The sequence below is a fragment of the Copadichromis virginalis genome, linkage group LG11 (assembly GCF_057382275.1).
Source record: "Copadichromis virginalis isolate Kocher_CV1m ecotype Utaka linkage group LG11, C_Virginalis_male_GT1.1, whole genome shotgun sequence".
NCBI lineage: Eukaryota > Metazoa > Chordata > Actinopteri > Cichliformes > Cichlidae > Copadichromis > Copadichromis virginalis.
The window spans coordinates 21,355,427-21,376,630 of NC_140628.1; the positions used below are offsets into that span (position 1 = coordinate 21,355,427).

Below are 21,204 nucleotides of genomic sequence, written 5' to 3' on the forward strand. Positions count from 1 at the left end.
AGCCTTTTGTCCAAAACAAAGAGTGCAGGAAACCAGGCTGAGCTACTACAGAGGAACTGACTCCTGTAAAAGTCTGACCACTGGGGAGTTTCTCTTGCAGGTCACCAATAAAGCGAAGACTCCGTGGAAGCGGTAGGTGGAAAATTAGCCAGATTTAAAAAAAAAAAAACTAGCATATTTCGTCTTATCTACAGTGACTGCTGCACCGATGGACTTTCGGTTTCCATAATAACCGGTGCTTTGATTGTTGTCGTGCAGCCTGGAGGTTTTAAATGTAAAGAGCTGTATGGTGTCTACTATGTTTTTGCTTGAAATGAGTACAGTGGCTGAAGTAGGAAGTTTATTTGTGTTTAGTCCTAAGGAGGAGCTCACATGGGTGAGGTCTTCTGTAGCTGTGTAGTAAACGCCTCCCCTCTTCTCTCGCTTTCAAAGCTCGCAGGCTTTATCCAGCCGAAAGATGTTTGCTCTGGCTACCAGAAACTTTGTGGAGGAGGTGGAAGATAACGGGTCCCTGATCCCAGTGACCAGCCTGAATGACACCATTGCTCTCCTGACGGTGGTGGTGAAGCGCAGGCGTTTCTGGTGCTGGCAAAAGTCCAAATATCTTCCCACTGATTTTAATCTCAATGATATACTAACAGGAGACACACCCATAAAGCCAGGTAAACCTCAAAAGCAGCACGAAAATGGCCGCATGTGTCACAGTTTACTCTCCCGAGATCACAGAAATTTGATTTTTTTTTAAATATATTTATTTACCTTTTGCAGTTGTGGTTGAGACAGACTTCATCAAATACAGTGGGACATTTCGTGACAACATTCAGGGAACTGTGGATGCAAATTTTTCCAAATACAGCATTAAACTTCAGGGTGAAGACTCATCCAAACTCCAGTCATCTTTTGGAAGCTTGAAGAAAGAGGAGATTGATATGCAGAAGTTGCTGCAAGACTCAAAAGACAAGTTGGTTCACAATCTACCTGGTGTCACATGTAAAGTTGTTTCAAACACTCTAAACATCACCTGCCGATCAGCATGTTAAAGATTGCATTGGTGATCTTTGTCCAGCTGTAAAGTTTCACACAAAACACGATGCCCGGTTGAATATTAACGCAAGAAAAGATGATGTAGGATAAGTCACAATAAAATTTTGTTTCCAAGAATGTTCCTGGTGAAACTCACCACATTTTTCTTGTGTTAGGGTTCTGGACATGTCCCACTGTCTAATCCAGCAGACAAAGGAGAAGCAAAGACGGGTATTTGGGATTGTAAAGGATCGTATTGTAACCACTCAACCCTGTTCAGTCATAGAGGAGGTGCAGCAGGGAGGACAGTGTGGGGGAAATCTGAGCACCTGTGGCCCCAAGATGACTAAGGTACAATATCAAACCTCGTATCAGACCTAATAGTTGCTGGTATTTAGGGTTCGGTCAGTTTTTAAAGTTGCTAATACATTCCTATATTAAGTCAATAAGCTAAGTTCACAATACAAAATTCATAGGTCCTGTTGCCAGGTGAGCAATACATGTGCTGCTTTTACCCGGATGAGTTTCAGATCTGCGTGTGCCAGCTTTGCGTGTACATTTTGAAAGCAGAAGAGAATAAGAAGAAGTGGAATAAATCTTGCCCACTATGCATGAAACAGTTGCATTGTGGTTCCTCTTCAGAATTCGGGTCCTTCATTTATCCTCGGTTTTTCCTCTTCATTTCCAGAAATCAAAACTGGGAATTTATTGTTTATGTTCTAGCTACATACAGTACTGTGCCAAGGTCTCCAGACAGACTTGACATTCAAGGCTCTTCCTTGGATGTTGGCTGCCTTTTTTTCTGTTTTCTGCCAGGATGATCCTACACTGCTTCAATAACGTTGATGTCCGGGCTCTGAAGAGGCCAGTCCTTTTTGTCCTCCACTGGTCCAGTTTCCTTAGATTTTTTTTAAGGACACGGCACACCATACTGAGATGTGCCAAGCCTTCCACTAATAGCTCTTGGGTATCACCCTGTGTATGTCAAATTGTGTTATCTTTGATATATTTCCTACATTTAACCAAAGAAATGGGAACAGATTATGTGCTTTAACAGGCTGTTAGTAACAAAGTTATTATAGGCTTTTTTTTAAATTAAAGATGGATTCAGCTGTAAATGTTAAGTGGCTTAAAAAAAATAAAGTAAATAAATAAATAAAATTCCTCTGAAGGGTCAGGTATAAGGATTGGAATGAAAATGAGTGAAAAAGCAGCCAGTGTCCAAAGAAAAACTATCAAAAGACATTCAGAAAGCCTGGAGAACTGTTGCCTAAGACCACTTTAAAAAAAAAAATCACAAAAAAAGTGTGACTCCTTGGACCTAAAACTCAAGACCTTTGCAAAGTACTGTAGTTAAAACTATATCTTATATTAAATTCCACTATAACCTTAAAGAAAATATTGAATCTTTTAATAATTCTTTAAAGTAGATTAATATTTGTGACACTCACTGAGGAATTTTGTTGCCATTTGTTCTGATTCGGTGTTCCTGTTTCTTCAGTTTTTATTGAAGGAGAACGCAAGCTTGGGCAATGACAGTGACATTACCATGGAGATTCCTACCAACACTCCAATAGCCTATAGCCTTATAGAACTAAAGATCAAACACGATGGACAATATGGTGAGAAGTCATTCATTGTATTTGTAGAGTAACTGTCTTACTTCATGTTAATTTAACAAGAACTGATAAACTCAAAGTTATATTTAGTAATTGCAGGATCAGCATCATTAGTTCTAGGCTATTGTTGGAAATATCCATGTTCTGTCTCCTTGAACTATCACGTGCATTTTCCACAGAGCTGTGTGTATTGTCAGGCACCAATGGAGGCTTTGATAAAGTTGATGGTACTGCTAGAATGAAAGACCAGCCGTCTATTTCAGGAGCTCCTGCACATTCATCTGACAATAGCTGCCTTCAACAAGGTAAATCACTGTTTTCGCCTCAGATTTCTTACCTTTTCCAGCAAAAAAACACACGATTGCATGCAGAGAAATGTCCTGCACACCAGAGCTGTAGAGCACATCAGGTTAGTATTTGTTTCTAAGGTTTTGTCACCACAGTGGAAAGTTTCCATGCATTATTACACTATAACTGAGCAACCGAGATCAAATGTTAGACTGAAAATGAGAGCATGTGATTGGCTAGTCTGTATGACCAGTTCTTATATATTGCATTCTGCTCTTTCCTCCGTGGATAGCTTCTCTCCCTGCTTTTCATTCTTTCCCATAACGCCAGAGTTATGGATATATCTGACAGCTCTGTGTTTTTTTACAGTGTTCCTTATGTTCTAAAAAGGACGCTCCTACAAATACTTGTAAAACTAACTGTGTCCACTCTTTGCAACAGAGCCTTGAATTTTTTTTGGCCTTAGATTCTTTGAAAAGGGCTCTATAAAAATACAGGTTATTATTATTTTTAATAATATTATTTTTATTAGTAGTAGTATTAGTATTAAAAGTCTACCGTTGGGATTTAATATAGAGGTGCAGTGTTAGTTTTACAGCTGAAAGGTGTGAACGCGGATATTTTGGTGGCTAGCCTTGTTGCCTATTCATATTTACAGGAGTTTCATCTTGATAGCACAAAATTTAAGGAGAAACATACAATTATACTTCACAAGGATTTGTGGCATACAGTTTAGCTCTAAATTTAATGCTGTAAAAAGCATGTCTTACTTTGGTTTGAGGATTTTTGATAGTTGGAGCGTTCATTTATTGGGAACGAGGGGGAAATGTTATGAGAACTGGGTTTCAGGTTTTTGTCACATTTCTACATAAAGCTCGGTACATAATTAAAAAATCTCTGCATGTTTTTTCTCAGCAGTGCGCACACAGTTATTTTCATATAGTTTCCTTTTGATTAATGCCAGAATCTTAAAATATGTAATATATATTACCTTTACTTGTAGCTTCATGGCCACAGTAATATTTTCATTAACACAAGTATGAATCAGGATATGACTATAAAGGGTTTTGTGTTCCTCTACACATTGACATCACTCACTCCGTCATACTCCTTCATTGGGTGTGCTCGTTTTTCAGCCACTAATTTGCGCTGCTCTAGGCATGTAGTTATTGAAATGAACCAACTACATATTTGTATATAAATCAGCACATTATTAGTAAACTATCCACTTTCATGGGTGTACTTTTGTTAATGCAGATTCTTTGGTTCTTTGGCAAAAAATGGCATTTGCTTATTGTGTTGCGCTCCAGCAGCACCACACCTCTGCTGTATTCAAGTCAAAGGGTCTCAAAGATAAGAGACCTTGCTGCATCTTATCAGAAGGGTGTTAAACGTATTTGTAAACACAGTTTTGACCTATATTAAAAGGGTACAATACAGTACAGTTTACTCTTTAGTTTGCTATGGAAGTTATGTACTGACTGTATGATTTATTGGGTGGAATTTTGAATCAGGACTTAACCTGCTTGGAATAAGCCAAGATAATAGTTTTGCATTCACTGGCCACAGCATGCATGCGTGTATTGACTTTTTTTTTTAAATAGCATGTATATACACATGCAGTGTTTTATTAGCTTCTACATATTGTTGTGGTTTACATCATCATAATCTCAGTTAACCTTTTTAACGTGCTCCGGGAGAATGTTTTATCTTTGACAGTGAATGACAAACTGTCCTTATTTTTCTGTCTTCAGAACTAGACCAACTGAGCGATCATTTCCAGCTGCTTTCAGCTCTTCCGGCATCCACCAGGTCCGCTCTGCTACAGCAGATTACAAAACTTTTGCAGGACCAGATCACCATTAGTGCACTTCAGGATGTGGTAAGAGGAACGAAGAGGTCTGGGCACTGGCACTGCACATTCACTAAAAGAAAATGGACATAATGAAATTCAGTTACGTTCCGTTTAAAGTCTGACCTGTCTCCTTCTCTGTCTCAGCTAGAGCAGATGTGCGTGGATAAGGGATCTGCCTCAGTTGACTTTAAAACAACAGCGTCTCAAAAACAGAATTTCCAGGCAATTCTGGATCTTTTAGAGCAGTCTAGTCAAGAGGAACCAACTGAAAAAAGCCGATCCACATCGCTTCACACAGCTCTTCACCTCTTAATCAGTGCATTGGATGGTGAGAAAATTTGTACTCTACAGTCATTACTTGTGGATTTCTTTTCATATACTAGAGACCTAGTATACCCACTTCATGCACACTGCAAGTTCTAAAAACTTAATGCAGGTTCCTTCATCATGCGTCTGTTTTGTCTTTCAGAGATGACAAATGATTGTCTTGCTGCCTTGGAAATGTGCTGCAGCCCTGCAGTGTTGGGGATATTGGAGCTACTGGTTAGTAAATCCTCTTTTTTATAAAATGGCACAACATGTTAAGCAGGTGTTTCTTTGTAAATTAAACATTGCACATTAAGTCAGCTGCCCCTTATGAATCTCTCAACACCTGTTCCAGGTGCAGTGTGCATCAAAAAATGGAGAGTTGCCTCTGAGCGCCGAAGCGTCGTCTGTACTGACAGAGGCCATCTATGGAAAGATCGAACATCTGTTTGCCTCCTGTAATGTGTCCCTGCGGAGAAATGGGGACATGGTGAAGGCAGAAATAAACAAGCAGCCAGGAAATCCTCTGGTCCTGTGTATCGTGATTCGAAGTCTTGCCTCATTAGCTCAGGGTGTTTGAACTGAAACCTGCTTTACAGCCACCAGAAACAAGTGTCACAGTGGAATTAGGTAAATGGAAACATGTAAATAATTCTTTTTGTTATTTTAATAGAATATTTTAAGGGGTGCTACATGACCAAGAAGTCATTCTAAAAATACTGAATACTTGATCTGGACTCATATGTGATTACTCAATGTGTTTAAAAAAATAATAATAATAATAATGAATTAATAGTCAGACTTGATTTTTATGTGAATAAATATGCAAAATTGTATCTATTTTTTTGTAACTTTGGCAGTTTCCTTCAAATAAAAAATGATTTTGAGCTGTTGTCTGATTGTATAAAAAAAATTATGAACCATATTATAAAATTATCATGGGTGTGGTGCTTAGCACAATCCTTTCCCAGCAGAGGTTTCGGGTCTGTATCCCGGTTGAAGCCTCCCTGTGCAGAACATATTCCTTGGAATGTGAGATTATATAGTCGTTACAACTTAATTCACATCTAAGTGCGCAAAAAGAAGCGATAACCTAAATATGGTCATCTCAGGCACACAGCTTGCAGCAATATCCCTATAGACAAATCTATTATGCTCCTGGTTCTGATTATGTTGGGCATTCTCATGGAAAAAAAAACATGCTTTGTCTCTCAAACTACCATCATGTTTTATTATTAACATCTTATTAACAGTATATAATTATGTCATCATCACTAAGATTGTATTCAAATCAATTGTTCTGAGCAATAACTGTTTCTCAAACGTGGACTGATCACATTCTTTGACAATATTATAGCAGTAACATTTCAGGTTATTTTTACTCTCAGATCAATTATTAATTCTCCAATGAGCTCCATCTTCAGGATCTTTGACGCTCATAACACAAACCTCATTCTGCACCACCCTGGCTTGTGTACATTTAAACTTTTTGTGTCATTTGCTACTACATACACTTTTGATTTTTAATATGCCTGAATGTAGCATGTTTGTCGGCAAGTTTGCTTAAAGAAACACACCTAAAACACAGCGGATCATTAGAAAACACCAGTTATTTATTTGACATCTGAAAATACATCTTATGTGAAATCTTGTAAAATATAATTTTATAAGTAAATATGAATTTTATTTAAAACTGTTAAATTTTAGTACATATCACATCAAAAGGGATGTTTCACTGAGGTGCAGTACCCTGTTTGAGAGTCCTGTGGAAAGTCTTTCTTTGAAAACACAAACACAGCAACAAATACTCAGAAACATTTACATGATCCAAACGTCTGACACAGAGTCAGCGTATTTAATGTAATATCTTTCGTGCTTGAGTTAAAGAGCCATAGGTAAACACTACAGGATTAGTTTTCTTCCTGTACAACTTCATACAGTGACTGGCAAATCGTTTTCCATTCATTAAGTTTGGCTGAGGAGTTAAATGTTTGCCTCCAGGAGGAAAAAAGGTCTCATATATATGACACTATTCTACACGAATGACAAGTCTGTAATGACAGAATGAGATGAGAAACTGGACGCATAAGCACTGTAAACTGTAACACTGAGGTATTATTCTTTTCAATGAGCGAGCCCTCATTTTTATGTAGAATAAATACAACTTAACTGATCTTACATACAGATGTAACATTAAAAACTGGGTTTGCTTTCAAAAGCATCTGACACGAGTGCCAGTACTCTTCCAATCCATGTGAGTAAAAAATATCATTTAAAAAATACTTGCCAATAAATAAGTACACTTCCTATGTGTTGTGAATTGCATAGTGTGCTAGAAAGGAATCTGGCAATTCAGGTTAAGGTGACTCTGATGCAACTTTGTGTGAGACCAAATTCACACAGGCTTGACGTCCAACACTTACTTTGTGTGCAGCACAGTGTTGAATCCCCTTTTATCCTAAGCCTGGCACCTCCAACAGCAGCTTCTCTCCAGTGGGGGGTAAAATATCAGTAGACCCAGCTGACTGGAACCCACTGTGGCTCTATGATTAATTGCTCCACTGCTTCCTGGAGCTTGTCAAAGGCTTTGTCCAGATTGTCATTAACAATAGTCAGGTCAAAGTAGTGGCTGTATGCCCGGCGGATCCTGGCGCTCTCGTCTACAGTCTTCTTCAAATCATTCTCCTGTTACAGAAAATGGATTAAGCCCATTTATAGAAGGGAAGCCACAGCCATTACAGTGACAACCACTGTAAAATCCCACCATCGTATTTAAGAATGTTTCATCGGCTTAAAACTTACCGTGAGTAGTTTGGTCGTAAGTCCAGCATCTACCACAGCTTTGTGCATAGCTCTTAGTGTGTCCAGCTCAGGAGCAGCAATAAATACCACAAACGGCATAAACTCAGCAGTCTTCAACACTTTCAGGGCCTGGGCATAAAATGTGATGTCACTACCAAAGCTTTTAGGAAAAGCAGATCCAGATATTGAGTGCGTGCATCTTTGACCGACCTGAGGGTTAACATCTAGGATACAGGTACGGCCGGCAGCCACCACTTCATGGATAGAGTCGATCTTGGTTCCATAAAGGTTGCCATCGTACTCGCCGTGCTCCAGATAGCGGCTCTCTTTGATGTCCTTCTCCATCTCTTCCCGTGTAACGAAACAGTAGTTTTGCCCATCTTTCTCCTCTTCTCTGGGACGGCGTGATGTAACTGAATGTAGAAGGTAAGAAAAGGCATTTCATGCAGCCTGACGGGTCTAAAGTCTGAACATTTCGGTGGTCTCAGGTCTATGTCTCACACATGCACGCACTCACATGGGACAGTGGTTCCATATCTCAGGGGATTCACGACAATAAGCCTGTTCTTTAGGCTCCGCCTCCCAACTCCCTGAGCTCCAATCAGAACCAGCGTTTTCCTTTGGAACGGGGGCATCCTGGCTACCTCTTCATAGGTCTGCAGCTCGTAACGATCAAACTCTGTTGAAGGCGATACAGAGTCAGTACTGTGTCACCATTTTAAAAAATGTAAATATTTAAGCGCGAAAACCCTAAAACTGCAGGTAATACACACCTGCATTCTTGGTAGTGAGGTACATCATTTTTTTCTTTTTTTTCTTTCCAGTCAGAGTCCCACAGAGCATCCCTGAGTCAAATGCACAAAGTATTAGTGCTCCGCATTTTGGTGCTGAAATCTAACCTTCATTAAATCTATACAAGAGCAGCTGGTACGGTTGGAAAGAGTCATACTAACCTGTACCTGACGTGTCCCAGTCTCTCCTCACAAAGGCTTTTCTCTTCTCCTCCAAGACCTGACTAGGGATGAGGCCAGTGGCTCCACCAACAACTTTCCGTGCCTATACAGGGGTTAGAGTAGTTGAGAGATGCTTCAGACTCTTAATTTAAATATATATAAAGAAAAAAACTATTTGATGGTTATTAATCTTTTAGAAAGCTGTAGATTCTTACAAACTGACTCAGAACTCGCACCAAGCAGCACTTTCGCCATTGGGGAGCAGCAATGGCTTTAGAGTTCTGCAGTGAGTCTTTGATGTAACCTATGTAAGTGGCCAACGTTGTTGCCAACATTCATGGTTGTGTGTAGTGTATTATGTATTAACTACTTTGCGATCCTTGTGTTTTACATATTGTGGCAGCCATAAATTTCCAGTAATATGAGCACACTCACCTGCCACCAATTGGGGTCTTCCTTGTTGACTACATGAATCACATCTCCTCTGGAGAAGGCCAGACCCGCCTCTTTACAAGGGATCAGGTTATCTGTGGCTGGGTTGTAGTTGAAGTGTGACTTCACATAAACCTGCAATTTAACAGAGGTGAGGTGTAAATCTGTACTGTGACATTACAACACTTAATTAAGCTGCAAAAAAACTACATATGTCTCATGACTCTTGATTTTGAAATACAATATGAAAGTAAACCTTCTTCTTTCCCAGTCAGAAGTCAAAAGCCTGAGTGAGTTGGACCACATACAACTCTTAAGTGTGAACAGGAAGAAACATTTTCACTCTTACTAACAGTAGATAATTTATCGTCCTCAGTACAAAGTACCAATAGCCTTATGATGTAATTTTACCTAAGGCTTCTCAGTGTCAGCTGCTATGTGTGCTCCATTGAATAAAGTGGTGCATGTCCTACTTGGTGTGTGGAGTGTTATTAATAGATTCCCATGGGCTCAGTTTTCAAGAACCTGGTATTCAGAGATCACTCAGCTCTCAATCAATATATATTATTCATTAGAGCACAATTTCAGAATATATTATTGCAAATCAAATCAAATACCAACAGCAAATATTAAGGTGCATTTATATGACTGAATGTAACTTAATATTATATGAAAAACTCTAAAACTAAGAAAAATGTCATTAAAAGCAATTCATCTTGCATCCAACTTATTAATCAAACATCCATCCACCCATTTTCATCCGCTCATCCAGGGCTGGTCGTGAGGACTGAAAAACTAAACTAAGATTATCAATCACCTCCAGGTGAATTCAGAAAATGAAACCTCCTTTTTCTGTACCTGTGGAGGTGCTGGTGTGTCTTTGTAGCTTGGCAGGACCTTGAGTGTAATACTCCCGCTGCAGTCCCTCAGCAGCTCCTGGAGCACATGTGGGTCGCTGCCGACCTCTCGACCATTCACCTCTCGGATTATGTCCCCTGTGTGCAGCATGCCTTGCCTGTCAATTGAGCTTCCGTGCAGGATCCGGGCTATCACCATCTCTCCTCGCACCACGCGGAATGTCACCCCCTGAAAGAGAGTAAGAGTCAATAAAGTACTGTACATCCGCACTTCATAAATCATAGAGGAGGCCAGTTTCATGCGTTGGTCAGGTTCCTCTAAAAGATGATGATTAACTATGTAAGGCTGAGTCACTGCATCCTAACAGATAGTCAGTGAAAGGGCATGTGTAAAACTCTTTGCAACTTAACAGGAGTGTTTACCAATGCCTTGCTAACTCACCAGTGGTTCCCCAGCTTTCTTCTGGATGCCAATCATCCTGACAGCATCAGCTGGCATCAGTGAACTGGTCATCATGGAATTACTGTTAACTGCAGTCTGCGATGTTTCATAGCACTTTGCAGCCACTTTGTCATGAGCTTCTATCAAACACTAAGACAGAAGAAGAAGAGAAAAATACACACAGAAAGAAATGACTTAACAATATGTTTCTTGGAAAAATGAAAAAACACTCCAACATGCATTACATGAATTACTATGAACAAATGAAGACAAACTGCACTGCCAATAGACTAACTGAAAAATATCCCCAAGCAGTTACAGACAGTGAAGACAAACAACATTAGATTTACTCAAACAGTGCGTAGGAATCCTCTCAATACTCTCCGAAACAAATTAGTTGATAGTAAGAAAGCGAGACCAGTTAGGTGAAGCTTGTAGACAGGTAAATCAGAAGAAATGAGGTAGGGGTTGGAGAAGCAGCTCTGGCTTCCATTTCCACTCCAGTAAAAAGCCCCACCCCGCCACTGAATAAGACTTAAGGTACCTTGAAGTGTGGCTCCTGCAGGATTTTGACAAGCTCAGCAGCGGCAGCATCCTTATCTGTGAGATTGTTAAGGGCATCCAAGATCTCAGTGACAAGCTGAACATTATCATCCCGCACGGCTTGTAACGCAACTTCCTCCAGACGCTCATGTGCCTAAACACAGACATGTCCACCAAAAGAGTGTACACAGCAAGTCAATGTTTGTATCAAGCATGAGGTAAATTTGGTTAGCCTTACAAACTGTGATTTTATAGCATAATAACATTCCCAAAGCTGCAATTACCACTTGATGTTTTTTCTATATTTCTGCCAAGCAGCCAGATTACACTTTAGATCCACTCAGTGGACCTGTTTGTTCCACTGAGTGGATTTATAAAGTTTGAAAACTGTGGCGTGAAGGTTGTGATTTTAGGAATTTGGACTATATTTTGCACATGTGGAAGCATGGGGGCTTGCAAGTTGTTAAGAATGGACTATGCCATTATGTTCCTCAGCCAGAGTTCTGAATGACTTCTTAATACCATCTTACTAACAAAAACACTTCCATAATTGTCATAATTCCATAATTTAATCCATAATTGCACTGGCTACAACAGCAGGCATTCATAAAAACCCACTTGCTGATATTTTTATTGAATTTTAATATATCCAAACATTTTAAACAACTCAATAACAAAAAAAATATATATATATCACAGTGAATTACTTTACCACCTACACCAAGAACAAGCGGGCTTTGTTTCTGTTAAACTATCACTGTGATATGCAGAAGAATGAAGGAAAATTAAGAGCAGAATATAAAGTAACAAGGGATTCAAATCCATTTAATATGATTGATGGGCCATCTGTGTAAAATAGTGTATTTTGTTTTTTTAAAGCTACAAACTCTTGTTACAAAATAAGGACAAGAGTTTCTCTTTGTGGACGGTTTTCTATAAAAAGCTGTCTATTTATAGTTATGGTAGTTAAACCTGATGACCTCAATCTGCACTGGAGATATTTTTTTCAGAATGTTATGTAAGCCATTTGTTCTTCATGCTGTAAGCCTCTTTATTTGTGTGTCAAATTGATTGATCTAATTTTAAGAGGTTTTCTGTTTTTACTTAAGCTTCAACATGAACTTAAATTTGTGGTGATTAAATAAAAATAAAAATACAAAAAAGCTGTGCTATACAGCCCTGCAGAGAGTAGACCTTTGTGTTTTACTCTTCCGATGACAGGAAGGGTATTAGATTGCAGTAGCTAGATTTCTGGTAACTAACTTAAATGTGGACACAAGAAAAAGACACACAACAAGTAATCAGTTCATGTGATTACAACTCTTGCACATAAAGCATGAATTCCCCATTTCTCCCGTCTCCACACATGAGAAAACACCAGCTACAATTCACTTCCTCTGTCCTACACAGACTTCTAATCTACTTCACTTATAGCTAACAGAAAAATCGACCTGATGAAATTATGGTGAGATGTATCTGTGCATGTGTTTGTAGGAAGTGGAGAACAAGCAAACAGAAGTGGTTTCAGCGAGTGCACAACATACCTTAGCAAGGGAACGGACGATGGGGCTCTCCATGATCCCTCTGAGGAAGATGAGGTCAATATCTTTGGCTCCTGTGCCTGATGGCATGTCTCTCAGGTTCTCCAGCACCTGTTGCATGGCTGTAGAAGAACAGATAAACTTAAATGATTTAGCTAACCATTTGCCAACTGCTCTCTTTACTTCTTTTAAGCTCTAAAATGAACTGCTATGTAAAAACAGAGGCAGAAATACTAGTGAAAAACCAACCTCGTGACCAGCAGTAATAAATATAATTAAAATTCAGAGCCAGTGGAAAACTATTTCAGTATACTACGAATGGACAAGGCAAGAACAACAAGTGGGGAGCGAATCAATGGGCCAATTCAAAGAACATTGCTCATTTCCATTGCAACAGCAACAAGGACGCACGGTCACCAAGGAATTGTTTCACTAATAGCTTTGTCTCGTAGTGACTAGTGACACAGGTCAAATTATTATTATTATTTTACTTCTAGCAACAAAATTAATGCAACATCTTGCTTGTCACCAAGAAAGACATAGCAATAAAAACACTTGTCATTTTTTTCTCTTTTGTTTATATGAGGAGTACAACACTGAATTAAAATGTAATCTGAACAGATGAGCCTGAAACGTTTTTATCAAGAGAACCATGTATTAAACATAGTTTTTTCTACATTTTTGTCCATAAAAAAGAACAAATGGAATTGTTGACAGGCGGCCAAAGGCACCCCCACAACTATCTCTGAGAAGTGGGCACAGTACCATTCAAATGGTAATTAAATGGCAAATATGGTAAACAACACTGCTGCAATTCCTGTGCAAAAGGCTAGTCGGGGACTTTGTCTCTTACAGCTTACCTGAGCCAGACTTTGCGTTGGCCACAGTCATGTTTATTATTCCACAGCTCAGGATGGTGAAACTCCCTAAACACGGTCAAAAGCCACCCAATTGCTGTTTACAGAAACCAGAGCAACTGGAGAGCTGCAGGATGTAGGAAACCCACTCGAGTCAGTACAGTATCACACTAAACAAGCCTTTTTCAATGATTAGAATCAAGCCTGCATTTACTGCTGTATGAGTGATAAACAGATGCAGAACGGAGAGCAATTAGAAAAGAAAGCATTTGTTGGTCTTTGTGTTTTATGCATGTTAGCACAAAGGGCACTCATGAATTAAGCAGATGACAAAGAGGGTGATTGAATGACAAAGGATGAGTCTTCCATCCTTCTGGCTAAAGGTTGTGCCAGCCACACACAGAGAGGGCCCTGGGGATTTTCTGTGCAAACACGGTCTCCAAACAGAGTGAGGAAAAAAAACTCTCGAACTCCCTCAATACACAGTAAGACAGTCGACTCAGGAAGCCTTGTTTGACTACAGATTGTGAACTGTATAAACATAAATGAAACACTGTATTCTAGCTATGCACTATCAACAAAAGCAGCAAAACAACCATGCTGACCTAAAACAAATACCAAAAAAACATGGCAACAACTCACCTAGTTACTGATTTCAGATCATCAGTGCAGCAGGCCAACACCGAGCCCCACGTTTTCTAAAAAACACTCATCTGGTACCTCTGGACTAATGAGAGAATGGAGGGAGAATAATCAGAAATTGAGCAAGACCGTTTTAACACCATTATAACTATCAATAAAAGCAAATCATGATAAATACGCAACTCCCTACCCTTAGGGTCCCTTTATTGTCCACACTTCTCCTGCCCATTCAATGTTATTGTAATGCAGTCATTGTGATTGGCCAAGATGATCACATGACCACTGTCTATTTAAAGAGGAATTTTATTTTAAAGCTTAAAGGAGTCAAATTATGGACCTACATTTTATCCGATTTAAAGTAATCAAAAAATAAATCATGTAGTAAAACAGTTATAATTTGTATGGGACGCGTGATTTTGGTATATTATATTTACATTAGTTAAATATTCTGTTTTACTTCTCAATTACATTTTTCAGTTGTTTCGTTTGCATTATACACAATATATTCTACGTAGGGCAGACAGCATTTCGTTGGTCCGTATCCTTAGCATTTGAATAAGGTAAATGTTTAAACATTACTTCAAGGAAAATAAAACCTATGCACATCACAGCTGTTCTCATAAGAGTGTTCTCTCTTCTTTCTTTAAACTCCTGCAGCACTTCTTAGAAGAAGCTGAAATTGTCACCAAACCTCAGGCAGGACGAGTGACTTATAAATGTGTTCTCTGCAGCGGTTAAATTAACTGATGTCAAGCTACACACGCACTGGGCACGTGTAACCACTTCAACGTCAGGTAGCTTAGCTGAAATGGTAAGTAGAAGCCGTGAATACTAATTTTGGCGTTAATTACAACGACCAGTTGCTGGTTGAAATAAACTAAACCGTAGGTCTCTACTCTCAGGGCGTCTTGTCATTAACACCAGAGCTCGTGCCGTGTCCGTTTGGATCTCATATGCGGGCGAATTAGCAGCGCTAACTAGCAACTACGAGTGGCGTGCGCTCTAAGTTTTATTTTTGGCCGACAAATAATACTAATAATACATAATAACAGACATGCCAGCAAAATTTAAACAGGCTAGCTTCGGTAGTTAACGCTCAGTTAGTATCGGCCCTTGCAGCAGAGAAGTAAAATCAGCTAAAGTTAGCTTTGTAGTAGCTAATAGTAATATGTGGCTCATAGTAGCTACTTAACATTAGCCAGTGGCACAGTGAAATCCGAGAAACTACTAGGTCCCGTACCGTTACATAGCCTCACATAAACAAATGAATGAATGAAATATACTTTACCCAGTTAAATCAGTTTCCAGTCAAGCTTTCATTCTTTTCTTTATTCCGGAGTTTTATAATTCGCCGATCATTCGCGCACGAATAAGTTGTTACTGCGTTTTCAGAGTGCGTGCCTGCATGCGCCCCTGCTCTCAGTTCCCAGTCCACTCACGCACTGCTAATGTCATCCAGTGCCGTTCAAGTTATATCTAGTGCAGCGAAAACCCGCAGTCTTCTCATATAACTTTCTGTTACACTAAAATAAATAATGGTAGAAATATTAAGTAGAGTAAATGTTTATGTATGAAAGTAAGCTGTAGCAAAGTTGTTGCCCTCTTCAGATTTTTATGACCCCGTTAATGTACTTTTTGTTTTGTTTTTGACTAAATGTATTTTAACAACAGTACTTTGTTGAATTAAATATGCGAGTACTGTAAATTAAAATATACAGTTGCCTTTTGACCACCTATTGTGCCTTTTCATGGTTTTTATGAATAGGGATGAATATTGAGTCAATTATCCATTACTGAATTGGTTTATAGGTCTCATCCTTTATCTATTTCGTGTATTGATTCCTGATCTACTGTGAGTAAGCGAGTGTGTGTGTAGTCTTTAAAAACAAGTCGACTGAATGTCTAACCTTATATACAGATTAGTTTCTCTGCTGACTCCAGAAAAGCATGCACAATGATGACAGCTCATATTGCATAGCAAACAGCACAGCTAAGAACTAAACTGGAAGGATACGCTTACCCCAAGAGATACTGTAAGCCTCACTGCCATCTTTGAGTCCTGTAATAATTGTTGCCATGTCTGGCAACAAATAACCTCATCTGCACAACCGACATTCATAAAAAAGTGACATTTTCTCTCAAGGCACATAGAGACTACCATAGCATTGCATGATTTGCTTTTATGTATCCAGGTCACTTGATGAGATTAAAGTGTTAATCTGTTGTGAGTTAGGGTGGAGGCAAATCTCAGTAGGCTTGATAAAAGAGGTAAAAGTAAAGCTGAGAAAAACACTTTGATGTACTCACATTACTAATTTCTATTTCACATTTCCCCTAAATAGGACTCTTGCAGCAGACATGTTTTAAAAGCTATTTGCCCCACTTAAGAAAAACCTCAAAATGCTTAGATGTCAGCTCACCATCAGAGTGCACTGTTACTCCATCAGTGAATGACACAGAAAACACTGTTCACCACGTAAGACACACTTGTACTATCTAGCAACATGTCACAGTGCAGCAGTGGCAATAACACAAACAGTTTAAAGTAGTTTCTTTACACACAGCGTTTATTCCATGCAACACAAGTTCAATTCATGGGAGTAAAAGACATCATAGTGGCAGCGTTATGGTAAAGTCAACCTGGATGTAACAGCTCTAGCAGCATGGCAGCCCATCATACCTACAGAAACACATTAAAACATAATAATTAGAAATTGAGTCTCTAGAAAACACATTAAAATATCTGCATAAGGTATCCCTCTTCCTAATCAGACTCAAGTAATATTCAGTCCAATGAAGAATATATAATATACAAGAATATATATATATGGTAGTTTAACAGAGAGATAATGGGGTAAATAAATCTACCTGATATAGCTGGATCCTGGAACACTTTCTGTGCTCTCCCTCACTAGCACATCAGAAAATACAGTATCAGGACTGTCTCGTTTCCCATACCTGTGCATAAAGAAGATATCAGCAATTAAACAATATTTTTTTCCATATAGGGTCAAGATGGACTCAATAATATAGAAGTAGATAACTAACCTCTGTCTTGTTATGAGGTTGATGTAGTGTCTTAGTGCAGAATAATATTTGGCAAGCTCCTCAGGTGGCGCGCCTTGCCGTGGATTGGCAGGTTTGGCTGGGTATGCATTTATGCCAGAGTGAATACAAACCAGCAGGCAGAGAGCCAGAATACTCAGCGACATCACAGCGTTGGAACACGTCCTAGATCACAGGGAAAATTAAGTGAAAATACAGAGTAATAAAAAACAAAAACACAAATCCAGCAACTCACGGCAAAATCAGAAAAAGATCTCTGCAATAGAGTGACCATGTTCATGTTCATGAAACATAAAGGCAGTCAAATCTGTAAAGACATGCTGACTTTAAATTTAAAAAGCAAGCCTCTCCATCAAATTGTTACAAATAAAGATTTTGCTTACACTTTAGTTCTGCTGTAGTTGCTTTTCCCGCTGTTCAAGGCACGTCTGTCTGATTCCCTACATTGCCCATGTTTTATACAGCTTGTGCCATGTGGGGAGGGGTGTGTGTGTGTGGGGGGGGGGATAATTCTGTTCTTTTAGGCTACTCCTGAGAAATATCTATGGTTGCATTATTTAAGCTCAAAGTAGCAAAGCAGTGAAACAAAAAATGGCATTATTTCAGAAAAAAAAACTCATAACCTTTGTTTTTTTATAAATGTAAATTAAGTACATCACTAACATGCTACAGAAATTTGTGTTCTACAATAGGACCAATTCATTTGGAACAACCCAAAAGGTCTGCATCATTTTTGTTTACCCTAATGGCTTTGTTTTCTATGTTTAAAAAAAAATAAGGAGGTCTAAATAAGCAATAAGAGTACACCTGATTACAGCAAACTTTTCTTTGGTTCACAAAAAGATTTTGAAGTTATCATGGAGAAGTACTGATGAGTGGAGATGAAAGCTAAAAGTTTTATTAATGTAGAAAATCTACTTAAGACCAAAAGCAGCATGGTATGTTTTAATAAAACTGATGATGTGTAACTTAAGATGGCCATGGTTTTCACATTAAGCTGAAAAATGAAAGGATGCCCAAGTGTTTGGAAAAATTATGTTTCACTTCATAGAGAAATGCAAAGGGGGTCTACATCAAAAGCTACTTTTAACTACTACCTTAATCACAAGGGGCTGATACAGCAGGAAGCTCCACATGTTTGATTTGACTTTTTTATTTTATTATTGTTTTTGAAATGCCGGATGCCTTGACTGATGCAGCTCAAAAGAACTTGTGGCTCATCAGGAAACAAAATTAACTCATGAAATTGTGCATTAACCATCTCAAAAATAGGAAAAGCTGCTGGAAATAAAAGAACAGGCATTCGTGCTCCTTGCTATCACACAATTGTGTATTGTGTGCAAATTATACAAGAGCAGCCTAGTCAAAGCCTTTAAACGGTTAGCAGTAATGAACCAAAAGTTCAAAACTCATTAGTATATGTTAAATCCTTTGATTTTATAGCCTTTTAAAACTGCTTCATGTATCTCATCTTTAAGTCCAAATTAAACACTACTGAATACAGGCAGTTGTCTTAAGACAATAACTGCAGCAATTTCGGCCAAACGAGCAAGCATAGCTCTAAATTACTCGAAATCATACAAGAAAGGGCAGGAAATCACAAAAAACTCCTTAAACTTTCAATTTCAGTTGATAGAGGGCACAAAAAGCTTTCAGCCCCAAAATGATAAGACAACTTTAATGGCAACTATTTTCTTAGAAGGGCACTCAACAAAAACTTGGCAGTAAATCGTTGCTGTTCTGTGGCAGTCATATGAGCGCTGCACTCCAAAGCAACAGCACAAGTCCTTGCTGGTAACGTCGGCTAAACACAAACAAAAAACTTTTTCTGGCTCATATTACAGGCAAAATATTCAGATGCTGTAAAAGAAAATGACATTGTTATTCATAGAAAGCATTTACATGTTAATACTGCGATTTTCATGGCACTGAGTATCACTGCCAAGTGATCAGGTTCACTGTTAGTATGAATCTGTCAGGAAAAATGCTCCAAAACAACACTATGCTGATCAGATCAGTCAAACTTGGCATGCTTGGAGCAGACACCAACTGACTGCTGTGGCAGGAGCTGCCAACCAGGCATCAATCATGTACTTCATTGTCATCACCGGACACAGGCGTTGGGGTACAAGAAGCTCAAAACTATTTATTTACTTTTTACAAATACTCCCAGAATCTTTGCAAGCACATTTGCACTTGATGCTGAACACCCTTTACGGACTGATTTAAATAGTTTGTGACATCAGGTATTGTGATGACAAATGAGGGCCAGGTGGATAAAGCACAGAGTCCTTCAAGTGCCATTTCTGATAAAATTGATGTGCTCTCTTGTAATGCTCCTCACAAACGTTATCTACAAAGAGAGAGCCCACCTGCAGGACTATCAGAAGGCCTAAATACATACATTTACTCGTACTAAAATATCAAAAGCCTGACACCCAGATGGACTTCTAGTTGAGGATTAAAGCTAAAACTTTCAGTAGGAATTCTGGAAGATAAATTATTTATTTTAGCCAGTTGCACTGGATAGTAATGACCACCTACTAAATAATATACTCCTTTCTTTATACAGAAACCTAATGCTACACAAAGACCATGATAGAATTTAATTGCATATGCACTTTGGTAATGTATGTGAAAGTAAGCCGACTGTGAGCTTTGTATAGCAATGAGTCATGCAAGACATAAACTCTGCTACTATTTACTAATTAACCTCCCTTTCTTCATAATCTCCTCCATCGTAGCACCTGGTCCCTAATGGGGAGAAAACAGTGGGTGAAACAGCTGTATAGATAATGAGAACATTATCCACTCAAAATTTGAGTGGAACAAAAAAAGATTTTTCAAACTGCAATTTTCCTCCAGAGCCTTTAAAAATAAAAAATAAAAATAGAAATAAGCTAGTTTAAAAAAATAAATTACTATATTACAATAAAGACAAATAATATTAAAAATAATTACTTGATAGTCTTATTTTTTAATTTAAACTACTGAATAAGTAAGTGTGATCAACAAAGTCTAACTTTCATCTCAGTGGGTTTATATTGGGAGTGTACTGGAAACCAGAGACTATGTTGCATGAAGATGTCCAAATTCACTGCTTCCCCATCTGTTTTTAAACATTAGTCTGACTCATTCTTCATTTTCCATTCATGTGCAAGCAGCACGACCACAAGTTAAAAGCATTCAAACACCAGGTCCAGTCGGCTCTGTGCAGGCATCTCCTGCCTCATTACATTTTCACATTTAGCTAATGTCCTGACAATAAGTCAATGAAGCGTAATGCTTGCATGCAAGAAAGTTATGGGGATATAGTGCGAGTTGTATCAGTGTTTGTGTATGTTTTGGCTTACTTTCTACCCTCAGGCTCCGTATTCTTTAAATGTCAAAAAGGTCCAAAAATCTATTTATCAGTCTGTTTTTTAATGTGATATTGATGTCAGAAACCATGAAAAAAGACAGAAACTCTTAATCTGTCCATGTCCTAATCAACCTAGGTGTTGGATACACTTACTTTTGAGTCTTTTATTGTCTTATTATCTTGTAAGTGCTGAGTGAATGCGTGTAACGAATAATGGCCTGGGCAACAATTTTTTTCCGAAACAAAGCACTCAGATGGATTTGGCTGAAAACATCATCTTAAATGACTTGTTTTAGTGACTCTATATTCTTCTTTCTCTTATTTATTTATTCTTGCTTGAATTTTGCAGAAAATGTGTTTCTGAGACTTGAATATATTTTAAATACAGACTATTTTTTAAATTATACCTGCAAATGTGAATACTGCTTTGCTGCTGTCAGGTTTAAATATTAAAAGGCTCTTGCTCTTCAGACACAGTTGCAGGTGCTTGTGAATAAGTATATTCACACCTGGGGAGACTGAATCAACACTGAACCTATGCATTTCGTCTGCTCGACAGCAACGTCTGCCTCTTCTTTGTCCTCACCTCGACACCATATTAATCATCAATCAACACG

General features: G+C 38.5%; 3 protein-coding genes across 6 annotated transcripts; 1 reads left to right on the forward strand and 2 right to left on the reverse strand.

The window, feature by feature from the left end:
* The first annotated feature begins 9 nt into the window (after positions 1-9).
* gsdmeb (gasdermin Eb) lies at positions 10-5,978 on the forward strand. Its single transcript, XM_085473634.1, has 10 exons — positions 10-131; positions 440-662; positions 769-961; positions 1,200-1,374; positions 2,525-2,645; positions 2,822-2,947; positions 4,685-4,812; positions 4,930-5,113; positions 5,255-5,328; positions 5,447-5,978. The coding sequence occupies exons 2-10, from the start codon at positions 458-460 to the stop codon at positions 5,669-5,671; spliced, it is 1,431 nt and encodes a 476-aa protein (XP_085329760.1). The 5' UTR covers positions 10-131; positions 440-457; the 3' UTR covers positions 5,672-5,978.
* Positions 4,527-15,697, reverse strand: pals2a (protein associated with LIN7 2, MAGUK p55 family member a). Of its 4 annotated transcripts, XR_014923032.1 has the most exons (15): positions 15,449-15,697; positions 14,161-14,245; positions 13,522-13,645; positions 12,665-12,783; positions 11,122-11,274; positions 10,578-10,727; positions 10,137-10,364; positions 9,282-9,413; positions 8,847-8,949; positions 8,667-8,738; positions 8,411-8,572; positions 8,104-8,306; positions 7,894-8,022; positions 7,515-7,776; positions 4,527-4,855 (listed from the first exon to the last, which is right to left on the reverse strand). XR_014923032.1 is itself a non-coding variant. In XM_085473631.1 (14 exons), exons 3-14 carry the CDS (start codon positions 13,550-13,552, stop codon positions 7,600-7,602), a joined length of 1,659 nt encoding a protein of 552 aa, XP_085329757.1. In that variant the 5' UTR covers positions 13,553-13,645; positions 14,161-14,245; positions 15,449-15,697; the 3' UTR covers positions 6,684-7,599. The 4 variants fall into 4 exon arrangements, 3 of the variants coding, with proteins under 3 accessions (XP_085329757.1, XP_085329758.1, XP_085329759.1); XM_085473631.1 differs by lacking the exon at positions 4,527-4,855 and having other exon boundaries at positions 6,684-7,776; XM_085473632.1 differs by lacking the exons at positions 4,527-4,855; positions 15,449-15,697 and adding an exon at positions 14,351-15,319 and having other exon boundaries at positions 6,684-7,776.
* A 975-nt stretch (positions 15,698-16,672) lies between these two features.
* On the reverse strand, positions 16,673-17,666 carry LOC146698501 (peptide YY-like). The gene is made up of 4 exons (XM_085473636.1): positions 17,610-17,666; positions 17,209-17,391; positions 17,029-17,118; positions 16,673-16,840 (listed from the first exon to the last, which is right to left on the reverse strand). Exons 2-4 carry the CDS (start codon positions 17,370-17,372, stop codon positions 16,816-16,818), a joined length of 279 nt encoding a protein of 92 aa, XP_085329762.1. The 5' UTR covers positions 17,373-17,391; positions 17,610-17,666; the 3' UTR covers positions 16,673-16,815.
* Positions 17,667-21,204: the final 3,538 nt, after the last annotated feature.